The sequence below is a fragment of the Bubalus kerabau genome, chromosome 1 (genome assembly GCF_029407905.1).
Source record: "Bubalus kerabau isolate K-KA32 ecotype Philippines breed swamp buffalo chromosome 1, PCC_UOA_SB_1v2, whole genome shotgun sequence".
NCBI lineage: Eukaryota > Metazoa > Chordata > Mammalia > Artiodactyla > Bovidae > Bubalus > Bubalus kerabau.
The window spans coordinates 4131953-4147085 of NC_073624.1; the positions used below are offsets into that span (position 1 = coordinate 4131953).

A 15133-nucleotide genomic window follows, 5' to 3' on the forward strand; every position below is an offset into this window, starting at 1 on the left:
TCCCCAGAGCCTTCTGGGTGGTGGGGGAAACAAAAGTGAAACACAGACAAGAGACCTGCCAACTATGAGGAGCATCACAGGCGGATTAGGGCGAAGACTGACAGAGGAAACATAACCCGGGGCGTCCAGGGAGGCCCAGTGGCGATAGGAACACAGTGACTGAGGTCCAGCCAACAACTGAATGGTCAAGGGTGCAAACGCATGTGCAAAGGGCCTGTGGCAGCAGGGAACTCAACAGTGTGGTTCAAGGGAAGCAAGGCTAGGGAGAACAATTTGAGGTCAGGCTGGAGGTGGATGCCAGGAATAAATGATGCCGTGCCTTGAGAGGCACACGGGGGGCTTGGCTGGGATCACGGTGGAAGAGATCTTCGAAGACAGGCAGGCCCATCGAGGTTCATGTTGGCAGTGTCGTGACGGAATGGAACAGTCAGAGCTGTGCCGTCAGCAAACCGAGGTTCAAAGATCAACTGTGTGACCTGCGCACATGGCTCACCCACCCCTCCCCGAGTCTCTCTGGGATGACACGCCTGCCCCACAGGATGGGAAGTAGCGCACAGGAAGGCCCAGGGCTTACTGAGGGGGCCCAGGAGCGACACATTCATCAGGCTCCCTTTGCCTCCTCCTGGTACAAAGCTGGGGTCCTCTGTGGAGGGAACAGACCTCCCTTAGGTAAGGGCTGCATCTAGGATGCTGTGATCATGTTCAGTGTTCTTCCACAAGTTTGGGCTTCTCATCAAGACAGAATGGGAGGTTTGAGTCCCAAGATGGAGCTTTTATGGTCTCAGTTAAAGGCTCAGCTCCTGGCAATACAGCAAGGAAACCAGGCTGGGACCAGAAGACCTGGCTCCTAGACTGCCTTCTACCACACACAGGCCACGTCACCTTGGTCAAGCCCCTCCCCTTCGCTGGGCCTCAGTTTCCACATCTGTGAAGTGAGAGGGGATGGAGCTCAGCCATCCCTAGGGGCCTCCGTCACCTCGTCCTCCGGGCTCAGCACAAGTAGGGGACAAAGAAGCATCTCAGATGAAACATCCGACCTTGCCCTGCCCTGGCCTGGGGCGCCCTGGCGGTATGGACTGTGACTCCCACTCTCAGGGGCTCCTGGACACAGACCCCTCACAGAAAACACTCCTTGGCCACCCTTGGGGGCGCCAGGCAGTGTTGGGCTCCCCCTTCCCCACCAGGAACAAGCAGCACAGACACTCCCGACCGCACCAAATAAAACCAAGGCACGCCAGCCATGCTGTGTGGGATTGCCCGCTGAGCCTTTATTGGCATCCCGGAGGGGAGGGTGGGGAAAGCAACAAGGGGGGCCCCTCAACGGCCCAAAGCGCGTGCTCAGAGCTCTGCAGATACAAAGATGTAAAGCTTGGCCACAAAGGAGCTGATGGTGCCGTGGCGGGAGAGGTCCATCCTGACGGTCAGGAGCATGTCCCTGGGCTCGGGGACAGGCTTGGTGAGGGCCACCACCCCTCTGTGGTGGTTCACCTTCTGGGTGGTGAAAAAGCCCTCCTCGTTGCCGCCGGTGATGGCCAGCTGCATGCTGTCCCCGGGGACGACATTGGAGGGGCCCATGCGGAAGACCACGGCGGGCACTTGGATGTTGGTGGGGAAAGAGAGGTGGTAGTGGGTTATTCTCAGAGGCAGCTTGGGGCACTCCTGATTCTCATGGCAAGGCAAGCGCTCGCAGCGGCTGCAAGAAAAGTGGACAGAGAGACAAGGAGAGGGTTAGGGCCCATTCAGCAAGCGGAGAAACAACAGAGCGTGGGGCGGGGTAAGCGGGGGGCCTGCTGGGCGGGGCCTCCCGCCGCCCCTCTGGCCAATCAGCCAACGAGAAGAGCACCCCTCACTCACCTGTGGGAGGTGCCGGGGACCTCCAGCCGCTGCCTCAGGCACTAGCCTCTTCCAACACCCGCGGGGGCGCTGGGTGGCTGGGGCCAGGGTTGTGCCTGGAGCAAGGGGTGTCCCTCTCTCACCGGCAGACCCCACCCCAGGCTGTCCTCACCAGGCACACCCTGCTCTCTGAGTGTCGTCCAGGCTCCCAGCTCCTCTCCCAGACAGTGGTCAGGGCGACGCTGGGCGGCTCTCCAGGCCAGCAAACATGGCTGCCACCATTTACAGAGCGTTTGGCTATTCGTCAGCATGCCTTTGCTAGAGTGATCACACCCACACTCTGAGGGGGCGTGGAGGGCCATTTTTCAGATGAGGAAACTGAGGTTGAAAGAATCAGTGGCTTTCTCAAGATCACAGAGTGTGTAAGGAAGCTAGATTTGTGCTCAGTCAAGTATTTTCCTGTGTTTCCTCACTAAAGCTTTGTACTCTAGGCTCAGTTCCCTGTCTGTATTCACAGGACCAGCCAAGGCTTGGGGCAGAGATGGAGACAGGTTCTAACTTCCTGGGTCAAGATGGAGACAGGTCCTAACTTTCTGTGACAATATGAGGAGCGGTTTTAACTTCCTGTGACAGGATGGAGACATGTGCTAACTTCCTGTGACAGGACAGAGATATGTCCTAACTTCCTGTGACAGGATGGAGACACGTCCTAACTTCCTGTGACAGGTCCTAACTTCCTGTGACACGATGGAAACACATCCTGACTTCCTGTGACAGGATGCAGACAGGTCCTAACTTCCTGTGACAGGATGGAGACACGTCCTAACTTCCTGTGACAGGTCCTACCTTCCTGTGACAGGATGCAGACAGGTCCTAACTTCCTGTGACAATATGAGGAGCGGTTTTAACTTCCTGTGACAGGATAGAGACACATCCTAACTTCCTGTGACAGGTCCTAACTTCCTGTGACAGGTTCTAACTTCCTGGGTCAAGATGGAGACAGGTCCTAACTTTCTATGACAATATGAGGAGCGGTTTTAACTTCCTGTGACAGGATGGAGACACGTGCTAACTTCCTGTGACAGGACAGAGATATGTCCTAACTTCCTGTGACAGGATGGAGACACGTCCTAACTTCCTGTGACATGATGGAAACACATCCTGACTTCCTGTGACAGGTCCTACCTTCCTGTGACAGGATGCAGACAGGTCCTAACTTCCTGTGACAGGTTCAGGTCCTAACTTTCTGTGACAATATGAGGAGCGGTTTTAACTTCCTGTACAGGATGGAGACATATCCTAACTTCCTGTGACAGGTCCTAACTTCCTGTGACACGACGGAAACACATCCTGACTTCCTGTGACAGGATGCAGACAGGTCCTAACTTCCTGTGACAGGTTCTAACTTCCTGTGACAGGATGGAGACACGTCCTAACTTCCTGTGACAGGTCCTAACTCCCTGTGACACAATGGAAACACATCCTGACTTCCTGTGACAGGTCCTACCTTCCTGTGACAGGATGCAGACAGGTCCTAACTTCCTGTGACAGGTCCTAACTCCCTGTGACACAATGGAAACACATCCTGACTTCCTGTGACAGGTCCTACCTTCCTGTGACAGGATGCAGACAGGTCCTAACTTCCTGTGACAGGTCCTAACTCCCTGTGACACAATGGAAACACATCCTGACTTCCTGTGACAGGTCCTACCTTCCTGTGACAGGATGCAGACAGGTCCTAACTTCCTGTGACAGGTTCTAACTTCCTGTGACAGGTTCTAACTTCCTGGATCAAGATGGAGACAGGTCCTAACTTTCTATGACAATATGAGGAGCGGTTTTAACTTCCTGTGACAGGACGGAGATATGTCCTAACTTCCTGTGACACGATGGAGACAGGTCCTAACTTCCTGTGACAGGTTCTAACTTCCTGGGTCAAGATGGAGACAGGTCCTAACTTCCTGTGAGAGAATATTTATTGCTCCTAAACTCCTGTGACAGGATTATGAGGATAGGTTTTAACTTCCTTTGCCAGAATACAGACAGATTCTAACTTCCTGTGACAGGATGCAGACAGGTCCTAACTTCCTGTGACAGGTTCTAACTTCCTGTGACAGGATGGAGACACGTCCTAACTTCCTGTGACAGGTCCTAACTCCCTGTGACACAATGGAAACACATCCTGACTTCCTGTGACAGGTCCTACCTTCCTGTGACAGGATGCAGACAGGTCCTAACTTCCTGTGACAGGTTCTAACTTCCTGTGACAGGATGGAGACACATCCTAACTTCCTGTGACAGGTCCTAACTTCCTGTGACAGGTTCTAACTTCCTGTGACAGGATGGAGACACATCCTAACTTCCTGTGACAGGTCCTAACTTCCTGTGACAGGTCCTAACTTCCTGTGACAGGTTCTAACTTCCTGGATCAAGATGGAGACAGGTCCTAACTTTCTATGACAATATGAGGAGCGGTTTTAACTTCCTGTGACAGGATGGAGACACGTGCTAACTTCCTGTGACAGGACAGAAATATGTCCTAACTTCCTGTGACACGATGGAGACAGGTCCTAACTTCCTGTGACAGGTTCTAACTTCCTGGGTCAAGATGGAGACAGGTCCTAACTTCCTGTGAGAGAATATTTATTGCTCCTAAACTCCTGTGACAGGATTATGAGGATAGGTTTTAACTTCCTTTGCCAGAACACAGACAGATTCTAACTTCCTGTGACAGGATGGGGACAGGTTCTAACCTTCTGTGAGATGATAAGAACAGGCCTATCTTCTGCCTCTTGAACTCTATCACAATATGAAGGCAGCTGCCTTAGGAGCAGAGCCAAGGTGCTGAGCCCCACAGGACTTGACAGAGCATGTCCCAGGAAGTCTCGCCATCTTAACTGCGCTTGGATTCTCCAGTTGGGAGCATCTGCTACCGTCCTTGTCTTCCATCATGCCTCCACTTCAGCTTTTCAGTTTCCATGCTTCGTGTTGAGTGACTAGAACTTATTTAACACTTGGCCTTTATTGTTAGCAAGCACTGTCCCTTTTTATATCCTATGTCCAGGCTCTTTATCAGAACTCACTCATTGGAATCCTTTCATTTACTTGGCTGTTTACCATTTTGAGCTCTTAGAAATGAGCTTAGGAATGAGCTCCATGCTAGTAAAGGCATGTGAAAGTCAGGAACACTGAAGATGAAGGTTTTGTAAGGGAGGTGGCCGACAGGCAGAGGGAGAGCAGTGGGAAAGAAAGCAGGCGTGGGTACTGCTGAGGCGCAGCCCACCCCGACAGACACCCTGGTCCAGGCCAAAAGGGGGTGCGCCAGGTGACTGGAAAAACCAAGGAACGTGCCTGGCCTCGTGCTGGGTAAGTCAGAGTTTCTCTTTCCCCAAGCTCCCCTCGCTGTCCCACATGATTCTTGTTTTACTAACAGGAAGACCAAAGCTCAGTGAGGACATGTAACTTGTCCATGTCTCCAGTCTACTAAATGGCAGGCAAAGTTGGCCTGTATTGGCCTGCACTGGCTCAGTTGCTCAGTCATGCCCGACTTTGTGACCCCATGGACTGGAGCCCGCCAGGCTCCTCTGTCCATGGGATTTCCCAGACAAGGATACGGGAGCAGGTTGCGATTTCCCACACTAGGAGATCTTCCTGACCCAAGGATCGAACCCATATCTCTTGTGTTTCCTGCGCTGGCAGCTGGATTCTTTATCACTGAGCTATCTGGGAAGCCCTCGCTTCAAAGGCTATGTGTACACACACACACACACAGACACACAGACGCTCTGGGAAGCCCTCGCTTCAAAGGCTATGTGTACACACACACACCCAGCTGCTCTGGGAAGACCACACTTCAAAGGCTATGTGTACACACACACACACACACACACACACACACACAGCTGCTCTGGGAAGCCCTCGCTTCAAAGGCTATGTGTACACACACACACACACACACACACACACACACACCACCTCTGCTTCAGGAAGGGTCTGGTGGATCTGGCCAGCAGGTGGTCAAAGGCTATATGTGTACACACACACACACACCCTCTGCTTCAGGAAGGGTCTGGTGGATCTGGCCGGCAGGTGGTGCTAGAGTCTCCACCACACTTCAAAGGCTATATGTGTACACACACACACACACACACACACACACACACACACCCTCTCCTTCAGGAAGGGTCTGGTGGATCTGGCCGGCAGGTGGTGCTAGAGTCTCCGTCACGTGTATTAAATTTTCCCACGTCTCCCAGGGTTTTCATTTGCCAAATGATTAACACGGCATGTGTGGAAGGCAGGGAACGTGAGGTGTGTGTGAAGTTCTGGTATCGCCCCCACAGCCATCACACCAGAGAGCAGAACACTGCTTCCTCCCCGATGGTCTCCACACCCCCAACCCCACAGAGCACCCAAGCCCTTCCTCCCTCTGGGCATTTCTGGGCCCAGCTCCTTCCAGACCATTCCATTCCCATGGCTCTTTGGCTTGTCTCCAGTACCCAGCATCAGCTTGACACTGACTACATGCTTTATATTAATACATGCGCACGAGTAAATTCGGCCCTGATTTTCCTGGTCAGTTGCAACTTCAATGATTCCACTCTGCTCTACCCCATGCTTACTACAAACATCCCAGAAAGTGTAACTCACTGCCTCTGGCAAACTGCCTGTCAGACGGGGGGGTGGCGCTGAAGTCTTTGTTAGCGGGTGTGTCTGGATGGAGGAGGGGCTGCCGCCCCTGCATCTATTACAGAGCAGAGGAGGCCCAGAACCCGGGGACCACCCACCTCTGTTTCCATCTCGACCCGTGTGAGAGAACAACGTGCCCCAAGTTTTCAGTTCAATGACTTTGCTCAGGACACCCCAAGTTCCACGAAAATGCAATTATTGGAAGTTACCACACGCCAGAGAAGAAAGGCCCTCAAGGCCAGCGCCTTCTCCCGGGAGGTATGGCTGCTGTGGCCGCCTGAAGCTCGCAGCCATCCCCACCGGCAGTTCCTGTCGTTCTGGACACAAGCCCCAGGAACTAGCCAGGGCAGGGTTCCACCCACTCCGTCCACCAGGGTTACACCCTGGGGCCAGGAGCTGTGCCAACTAAGGCCGCCAGCCTCCCTCTGGCCCTGGCTTCTGAGAGCCCGGGTCTCGGGGTCTGCCCCACCGAGGGGGTAGAGAGGATGTTTTCGGTCCCACACCAGGCTCAGGGACACTGAATATCCCTGCTGTGGGGAGGAGGGAACTGCGTGGTCAGGATCTTAACAGCCTGGCCAATACTTGGGGCCCAGACCTGTGGTTTGTGGCCCGGCCTGCTGGGTCACGCTCCAGTTACCGCCCTTCGGCCACCAGGGAAACTAGCCAGAAGGAGGCTGTTTGTGGAGAGAGAGAGAGAAGGCCGAGGCCCAGCAACAGAGAGAGAGACTCAAATCTTGCCAGTCAAGGCTCCCTGAATGTTAAACCACGGAAGTGCCGGTTCCTTGGTCCTTTCTAATATAGCACTTTTAACTTGTACAAATCGCTTTCTGAAGGTCAGATAAATTCTTAAGAGAGTTTTTGCAGAAAAGGAAAAGGGCCGTGAAACAGAAAACTCCAGTCTGAGGAGTCGGCAGGGCTGAGAGGCTCAGCTCCGCCTCACCTGGCGCTCTGGCCTGCGTCCTGCCCACATCTACACGACGTGTCAGTGGCCCTAAGCTATCGGGGCTCCTGTGGTCCCAGAGAAACAGCCCCCCCATACGTGACAAGGCAACCAAAACAAGACCCCCACCCCCCAAGGCCTGTCAACTGAGGATTCCAGGCCTGGCCCCCACTTCCTGCGCCCAGTGCTGGGCTCCTGGCTGGCCCACGATTCCTCAACAGCCCTTCAGGAGCCGAGTTTCATCTTCCTGTCTGAGGAACGTCTGGATTCTGAGGAGGACGGGGTGGCTCGTGGCCATCTTCCTTACCACCACCCTGCGCCTAATACAGGCAGTGACGGTGCTCCCTCTTTATCACCCCCTGGGCCGGGCACCCGGAGCGTTACTGTTAATCCTTAAGGCGCTGACAAGCAGGTATTGTCAGCACGTGTTACAGGGGGAAATGAGCCCCAGGGTGACCAAGACCCCAGATCACAGGACCAAGGAACAGGAGAGCCAGGCCTGGAAGGCAGGATGGGAGTCCCAGGCCTGGTTCCTTCCTCCTCCAGGCAGCCTCCCAGGCTTTGTCCTCAATTGGACACCAGGGCCACCGTCCGCCTTCCTTCCATCCATAAATACTGGCAGTAAAATGGGCCTGGGGGCACCTTACCCGCAGCCCCCCAGGCTGAACCCAGAGCGAGCCGTACGGAAGCGGCTCTGCCCCCATAATCGCAGTCACCCAACAGGAACCCAGAGGGCGACGCCGCTGCTCCCTTTTCAGCAAGAAGTTCACGGGACCTGCTGACTATAACGGGGACCTGGAATGGACTGAATCTGGGAGGCAAACCTAAGCAAGGCTGACACCAAAGCCAGATAGCTCCAGAATGCCATAGCATTTCCATGAGGCTCAAGAACAGTGAGCGGAGCACAGACCATCGCACCCCCAGGGCAGGGGACACAACTTTCCCAGCTCCACCCGCCTCCCAGCCTCTGCTCGGGCTGCTTGGTGGCGCTGGCAAGCAGCATGTGCTCAATGGGGCCACAGTTTTCCCTGGAGGGGCTGCTTGGAGCCCCAACCCCTCCCCAACCTTGACCGTGGATGGAGCCTATGTCCTGCGCCTAATACAGACAGACAATGACGCTGCTCCCTCTTTATCATCCCCCAGGAGGCAGGGCGATGAACCCAAAGGATGGGGACAGACCACGCCCTGGAGCATCAATGCCTCAGTCAGCAGGCGTGGTTCCTTGCTGGGCAGCCCATTTCCTGGCCGGAACTCCTCTGTTGCCCTTTCACGCAGGTCTACACTCCACGCCCATCCCACCCTCCACTCCCGCCCTCTCTGCCCGACTCCTTCCCCTCTCATTCTGGCATCACCAACTCTAGGTACCCCTGCCTTCTGTGCTCCCCTCTCCTGCCGGCGGGGAGCCCTCACTGATGAGAGCACTCCTGCACTCTGCCCACGGCTGCTTCCGCATGGCCTCCTCCTGGGCTCAGAGCAGGGCCCAGGGGCCTTTGCGGGCCCACTGTCTGCCTAGGCTCACGGTGAACACTCCCCAAACATGTAAAGGACCTTCCCCCGCCGCGGGGCGGCAAAGGATTCCACAGCACCCATCAGTGTAAGGACCGGGGAGGGGAGCCAACCGCAGCCACAGTCTCGGCGCACGATGCCAGCCTGCCCACCCCCAGCGTCGGAGGCGTGAAGACCCCGCGCAGGGCAGCCTCCTCCTCCCCATTTGCCTTCATGACCGCACCCGAGTCTGAGGTCAACAGCAACCAGCCCATCTTCCAGAATCCTCGAACCCAGACACAGACAAGGGCCTGGGAGGGAGTGAGGAAGCACGGACAGACAGACAGACAGGAGCAGCACAGCCTCAAATCAAGGACACGATCATTCTTCCCAGCTCAGGAGCACTTGCACTGCCTGTAAGCTGTTGTACAAACCCCCGGCTCTCGGAATGCTGAGTGCTGGCAAACCCAGCCCTGGGGTGGTTTTTCCCTACCCACAAGAATGCCTGCTGGGGGAAACAGAGAGGGTGGGGGGTGGGCGAGGCCAGAGGATGAACATCCCCGATGCTGCGAAGAACACTGGGGCCATCTGAGCATCTCCTGCTCTAGCTTTTGGCCAGAACAAGTACACTCCGGGGCCTGGGACCTTTGCTCCAGATGGCCCTGAGCCCCTGGCGGGAGGAGCAGGGTCAAGGTCAAGAGGCTGAGTCTCCGAGGCAGCGTGGCTGGGTGCTGGCACTGCCCAGGGCAGGAGGGAAGGGATCCCGCGTCCATGCTCCTAAGATTGGCTCCCACTGAGAAGCTTTCCCTGAAATGATCTCTGGGGGCAAGAAAGGAGACCCACTGAACAAAACAAGGGCTGGGGTCGTGTGTGGCGAGACCAGAGGGTCCTCACTGCTCCCTGAGGAACAGGGTTTCTGGACACCCCAGCAGACATCCGGTAGCCTGCGAGTCAGCGAGCTCACAGTGACACGTGAACACACAGCTTCAAGCTGAGAACCCAGACCCTTCCGAGCTGCCCCCACACCATCGCTGGGCGGGACAGAGTGTGGTTCCAGGTGCAGCCCACCCGGAGTCATTGTATCTCCATCTGAGTCGGCACGCTCTGCCTCCTGTATCCCACAGAGGTGGACGCCGAGGTCCACAGAGCTGTCCCTTGCCGAAGGCTCCACCCCAGGGAGCAGAGGCCAGGTTTCTGCCTGGCTCCACGTGCAGGCAGATCAGCGAGGAGGTCCACCGACCTTCAGCCCGTTTGAGGCCAATTTCCTTCGCTTTCTGCGACCAGTCTTGCTGGCATTTAGGCGCCTGAGAACCGGGGATCCTTGAGTTTCCCAAGACCCACGTGGGAGGCCACAGCTCACGAACACCCCCTTCTGCCTCGTGCAGGCCCGGAGCCCAGCCCCCAGGAAGGCCGGCACAGACAGACAACCGCGGGGCCCGAGGGACTTACGCGTCTGTGGAGCGGCGGTAGTTCTCAGGACACTCGAAGGCCAGGCAGCGGAAGCCGCCCTGGATGTTGAAGCAGGTCTCGTTAATGGAGCAGTTGTGGATGCCGGTCACACACTCATCGATGTCTGCAGGAGACCCCAAGGCAGCACAGTGAAGGCCGAGGCCCCCCAAGCCACCCCGGCCCAGATGGGGGTGCCCAGAGTTTGGGGGATCGGGCCATCCTTGCCCTCCGTTGGCTGCTCTCCAGAGCACAGCCCTGTGCCAGCTCTTTTGTTTATAGGAGATTTATATCTAATTTACCTACTATTCATGATCCCTGGAGTAAGCATAATAACAACAGCAACCTCTAAATGATGGCCCTTGAAGTGTTTGGCAGGAAACACTTCTCATTATAATTAAATGAGGCACGTACTGGTTATTACCCTCATTTTAGGAGGAGCTCGTGGGCTTAAGTGACTGGTTTAAGGCCACACATGTGGTAAGTGGGGGAGCTGAGCTTTGAACCCAGGCAGCAGGCACCTCTCCAAGGCTCTCGAGGTGCATCAGTCTTACCTCGTGTGCCACTTCTAACGTCTGAGGAGGGAACGGGCAGAAGCCACCAGCCCCACGTTATAGATGAGGAAACTGAGGCGGAAAGGGAGTCTACGTTGTGCCCAGTTCCCAAAGTCAGTGATCGTCTGGGTTGGACCAGAACCAGGCCTGGGGCACATCAGGAGGTCACCTGGACATGAGGAGTCATCCCCCACCCCACAGCTGTTCGGAGCAGCCAAACGGTGCGTTCAGGGGACACCACCATGCCAGAGGTTGCAGGGGTGCGTGCTAAGTTGTTTCAGTTGGGTCTGACTCTCTGTGACCCCATGGACTGTAGCCCACCAAGCTCCTTTGTCCATGCGGATTGTGCAGGCAAGAATACTGGAGTGGGTTGCCATGCCCTCCTCCAGGGGCTCTTCCCACCCCAGGGATCAAACCCACGTCTCTTGTCTCTTGCATGGGCAGACAGGTTCTTTACCACTAGCACCACCTGGGAAGCCCTGAGGCATCTGTGAAGAGGTGCCAAATCCTGACCATTGGTAGCAAAAACAGCAGTCCCCAGTCTCAAAGCCCGAGAGAGGCTCAGGAATGTGTTTTCGCTGTGTCTGGCAGGACCCCAGGCTGCAGTGAGGGCACCTGGCCAGGTCATCTGCTCCTTCAGAAATGTGAAAACAGAGCGACTTCCATCCGGAGCTCTGGACAGCCAAGCAGTCCCTCCCAGGAAATGCCGCAGCTCCTGCCGCGTTTGATCACAGTCTGCAAACCCTCTTCGTGACCAGAAAGGACATCTGCAGAACCCCGGCCCCCAGAGCCTCCGGGCCCCGTAGGAGGCTCACTGCAGGGGCTGGACAGTCCCAGCCTCTGATTCAGCTGCTGCAGCCACTGCTGAGGGGAAGGCCAGCACGCCCGTTCCGGGGTTGCTCATTCACAAATATCTCCTTAGCTCCCCTCTCAGTAACCCAAGAGACAGTGACGCAGTGACCCCTGGAGTATTCTTAGAACTGGGAGCCGAGGATAGGATGCAGGCCACTCACCCTTCATTTAGCTGATCCCTGGGCCCCGCAGGAACCCCGGCCGTAAAGGCCTTCGATATAGAGAGCTCAGGGTGGGGACACACCCTGACCAGGTCCATCCCCCTGCCAAGTGGAGACCAGCACCCGGGGACAGAGGCCTGCACCACCGGCTCACTGCTTTGCCCTTAACACCTGGCAGGGCCTGGGTGTGTGGAGTGACTGAATGAGAGATTAAACAGCAGTGCTAAGCTGTGGGGTCCTCTGGGTACTGACGGCCTGCTTCCTTGATGCTGGGCATCTTCCTTTTAAAGGCTGTCAGCCCCACTTCTGGCCCCCCAGGGGCTGCCCGGGGCAGAACAGGAGGACTCAGAACCCCCGGTGGATAAGCGTGCCCGAGCATGGGAGACCAGGGTGCCCATGGGGCGAGGGCACACCCAGGATACAGTCGTCCCCCTCAAACGCACCCCACCTGTGCTGTGGCTGCGGGGCCTTAGTCCCCCCCGCCCCGCAGAGCCCCGGGACGGCCTGGGAGACCCCGGGGCCCTGCCCTGCTCACCTTGGCAGTTGCGGCCGTTGGGGGCCAGCCGGTAGCCGGTGGGGGGGCAGCTGCACTGGAAGCTCCCGGGGACGTTGATGCAGCGGTAGGAGCAGATGTGGCCCCCCGTGGGCAGGGCGCACTCGTCGATGTCTGTGACGGCAAAGCCCACCCTCAGCACCGTGCGGACCCCCCGGCTGGGCTACATCCCCCAGTGGGCTGAGCTGTGACCTGGAAGTCAGCCCGAGGGCGAGCGGGACACAGGGGGTCTCAAAGTGCCAGGGCCGGGGTGGCCTCCGAGGCCATCCCGCCAGAAGGGCGCGCTGAGTCCCAGAGAGGGAAAAGGCCTAGCCTGGGGCCACACAGCAAGTTCTTGTGTGAAGTTTGCGGGGCGGGGAGAGGGAGACTGGGGAACAAAGCGGAGCCAAAGGCTTTGGAATGGCACACACAGAGGTACCCTGCCGGCTCCATCCTGATGCCGATGATTATAAACGTGCCAATAACAGACACACTTTATATAATAAAAATAGGTATAACCTTACAAACAGTTGCCTTCTGAGCACCAACATTGTGCCATGCGTGTATGAAGTGCTCTTGAATCATAATATGTTTTCATCCTCCGACCACCGGGTAAGTGCAGGATGAACCCAGATGTTACAGAGGATGGTGGCCCAGGCCCAGTGAGGGGCTTCTGAAAGAGGCAGAGGGTCGAGCCAGGGGTGTGACTCCTCAGCCCCGCCTCCCCCACCCCCGCCCTGCTCGAGGTCCGGGCGGCACCCATGGCCATCACCACTGTTCCCTTTTATGTCACTAAAGAAAATCTGGGAGTGGGTTTCCTCCTTTACAAACCTCACACTCAACAATGGGCAAAGTCCATCCAAACACATCTCAGAGGGAAGAAACCCAGGCCACTTCCCAGCCAGGAGGAGCAGGGAGTGGGGGACAGGAGAGAGGCGGCCTCTCCCCGCTCACCTTCGCAGGTGACCCCGTCCACGTCGCTGAGCTGGTAGCCTCGCCGGCAGTAACACTGGTAGGAGCCGTAGACGTTGGCACACTCCTGGCTGCAGGGGTTGCTGTTACACTCATTCACGTCTGAAAGAGACAAGGTCCCGAGGCCACCGCTCAGAGCTGAGTCCCTGGTCCCTAGTCGAGTAGGTCATGACCTCTCTCCCACGTCCATGGGCCATGACCTCCCTCGAGTTAACACACACAGAGAGGCAGAGGCTACCACATGTAGGGCCAGGGACCTGCTCGAGGTTTCCCCAAGGGAGAGAGGCTCCCACTCGAGCCCTTCAAGGCTGGGGGATCTGGCATCTCCCCACTCCCACCACTGACTGCTTCAAGCCACACCAACCCTGGGGCTCTTGCTCTTCTGTTCTCTTTGCCTAGAACTGGGATCAGCAAACTTCCGGCCCACCACTTGTGTTTACAAATAAAGTTTTATTGGCACACAGCCACGCTCATAGTCCACGGCTGCCTGAGCACTATAATGGCAGAGTTAAGGAGGCACAATCGAGACGTGGCTGGCAAAGCCTAAAATATTTACTGTGTGGCTTTTAGGACAAAAAAAAAACTTTGCCGACCTCTGGCCCAGAAGTCCCTTCTCATTTTTGTTTACTGCTAAATCTTAGCAAGGCAGGAGGGGTGAGCAGGGGAGAATGTCCTTTAGTGCCTCAGCCCCTCTCACCCCTGCAGCACCCCCACGCCTGGCCTGGCTGCCACTTGACCCTCTGTGCGCTTGGTCCACTCTGCCCAGTGTGGTGTCTCATCACATCCCAGAGACACTTCCTGAAGGCAGGAACCATGTTCTTGCTGCACGCCTGGAGCAGGGGGTGCTTTATAACTGCTCGGCGGAATGACACAGCAAAGCTGGCCGGGTCCTGGATTTGGGCAAAATCGTCCACTAACAGGTATGAGTATCTACTATTTGGTCATTAAGGAGTCACCACGGACAGCACAAGCCACAAATGATAATACCAATGATGCCAGCAGTCCCCATGTCACAAGCGTGGCCTCTCACGCGGGGCACTGTGAAACGCTGGAGGCTCCATTGTATTTCATCCTCATGGCCCCTACTGGTGCTATTAGGCGGGTCTCACTAGCCCCGTTTTGCAGATGAGGACCCTGGGGCCCAGAAATGCCGAGTTACTCTCAAGACCATAAACGTGACAGAGCTGGGATTTGAACCCGGGCCCGAAGGACCCCCCACCCCTGCCCCATGCATGAATCTGGTTCCTTGACATTACATGTGTGTGTTGGGTCTGGTTCCTGGGGATGAATCCCAGAACCTCAGGGGAAGCCTAAGACCCAGGAGCCCCTCACACTGTCCATCCTTCAGGGTGAGAATTACACGCCGGGGTGCATCCTGGCATATCTGTGATCATCCATCTTAATCCAGAATTGTAAGACCTGCCGTGTCTGGAGGCTGGCTCTACAGGTCACCCCTGGGCACTGCACTGCAAAGAAGGGAGCGTGTGAGGGACTGCCGAGAGTGGTCAGAAGCCCTCAATCTCTGCTGACCTGCTCACCTAATTCCTGTAAAGATGTGACACCCGTGGAGCACCTACTATGCGCCAGGCCCTGGGCTCTCACCTCATCTTAGTCCATCCCATCAGAGGGAGGCAGTGTTATTCTTGGCACTAATTCAACTTGGTCGAAT

General features: G+C 56.3%; 1 protein-coding gene across 2 annotated transcripts in view; it reads right to left on the minus strand.

Moving 5' to 3' along the window:
- Nucleotides 1–15133, minus strand: part of FBLN1 (fibulin 1) — an 84383-nt gene that overhangs the window by 30157 nt on the left and 39093 nt on the right. The window contains exons 12-15 of one of the 2 annotated variants that reach the window (XM_055563081.1): nt 13447–13566; nt 12496–12627; nt 10397–10520; nt 1242–1693 (exon numbers count right to left, since the gene is read on the minus strand). In XM_055563081.1, coding sequence (XP_055419056.1) covers nt 1339–1693; nt 10397–10520; nt 12496–12627; nt 13447–13566 — 731 coding nt within the window. In that variant the 3' untranslated portion in view covers nt 1242–1338. Of the gene's footprint in view, nt 1–1241; nt 1694–10396; nt 10521–12495; nt 12628–13446; nt 13567–15133 lie in introns of those variants that run through there. The other variant, XM_055563017.1, reaches the window with a different exon arrangement.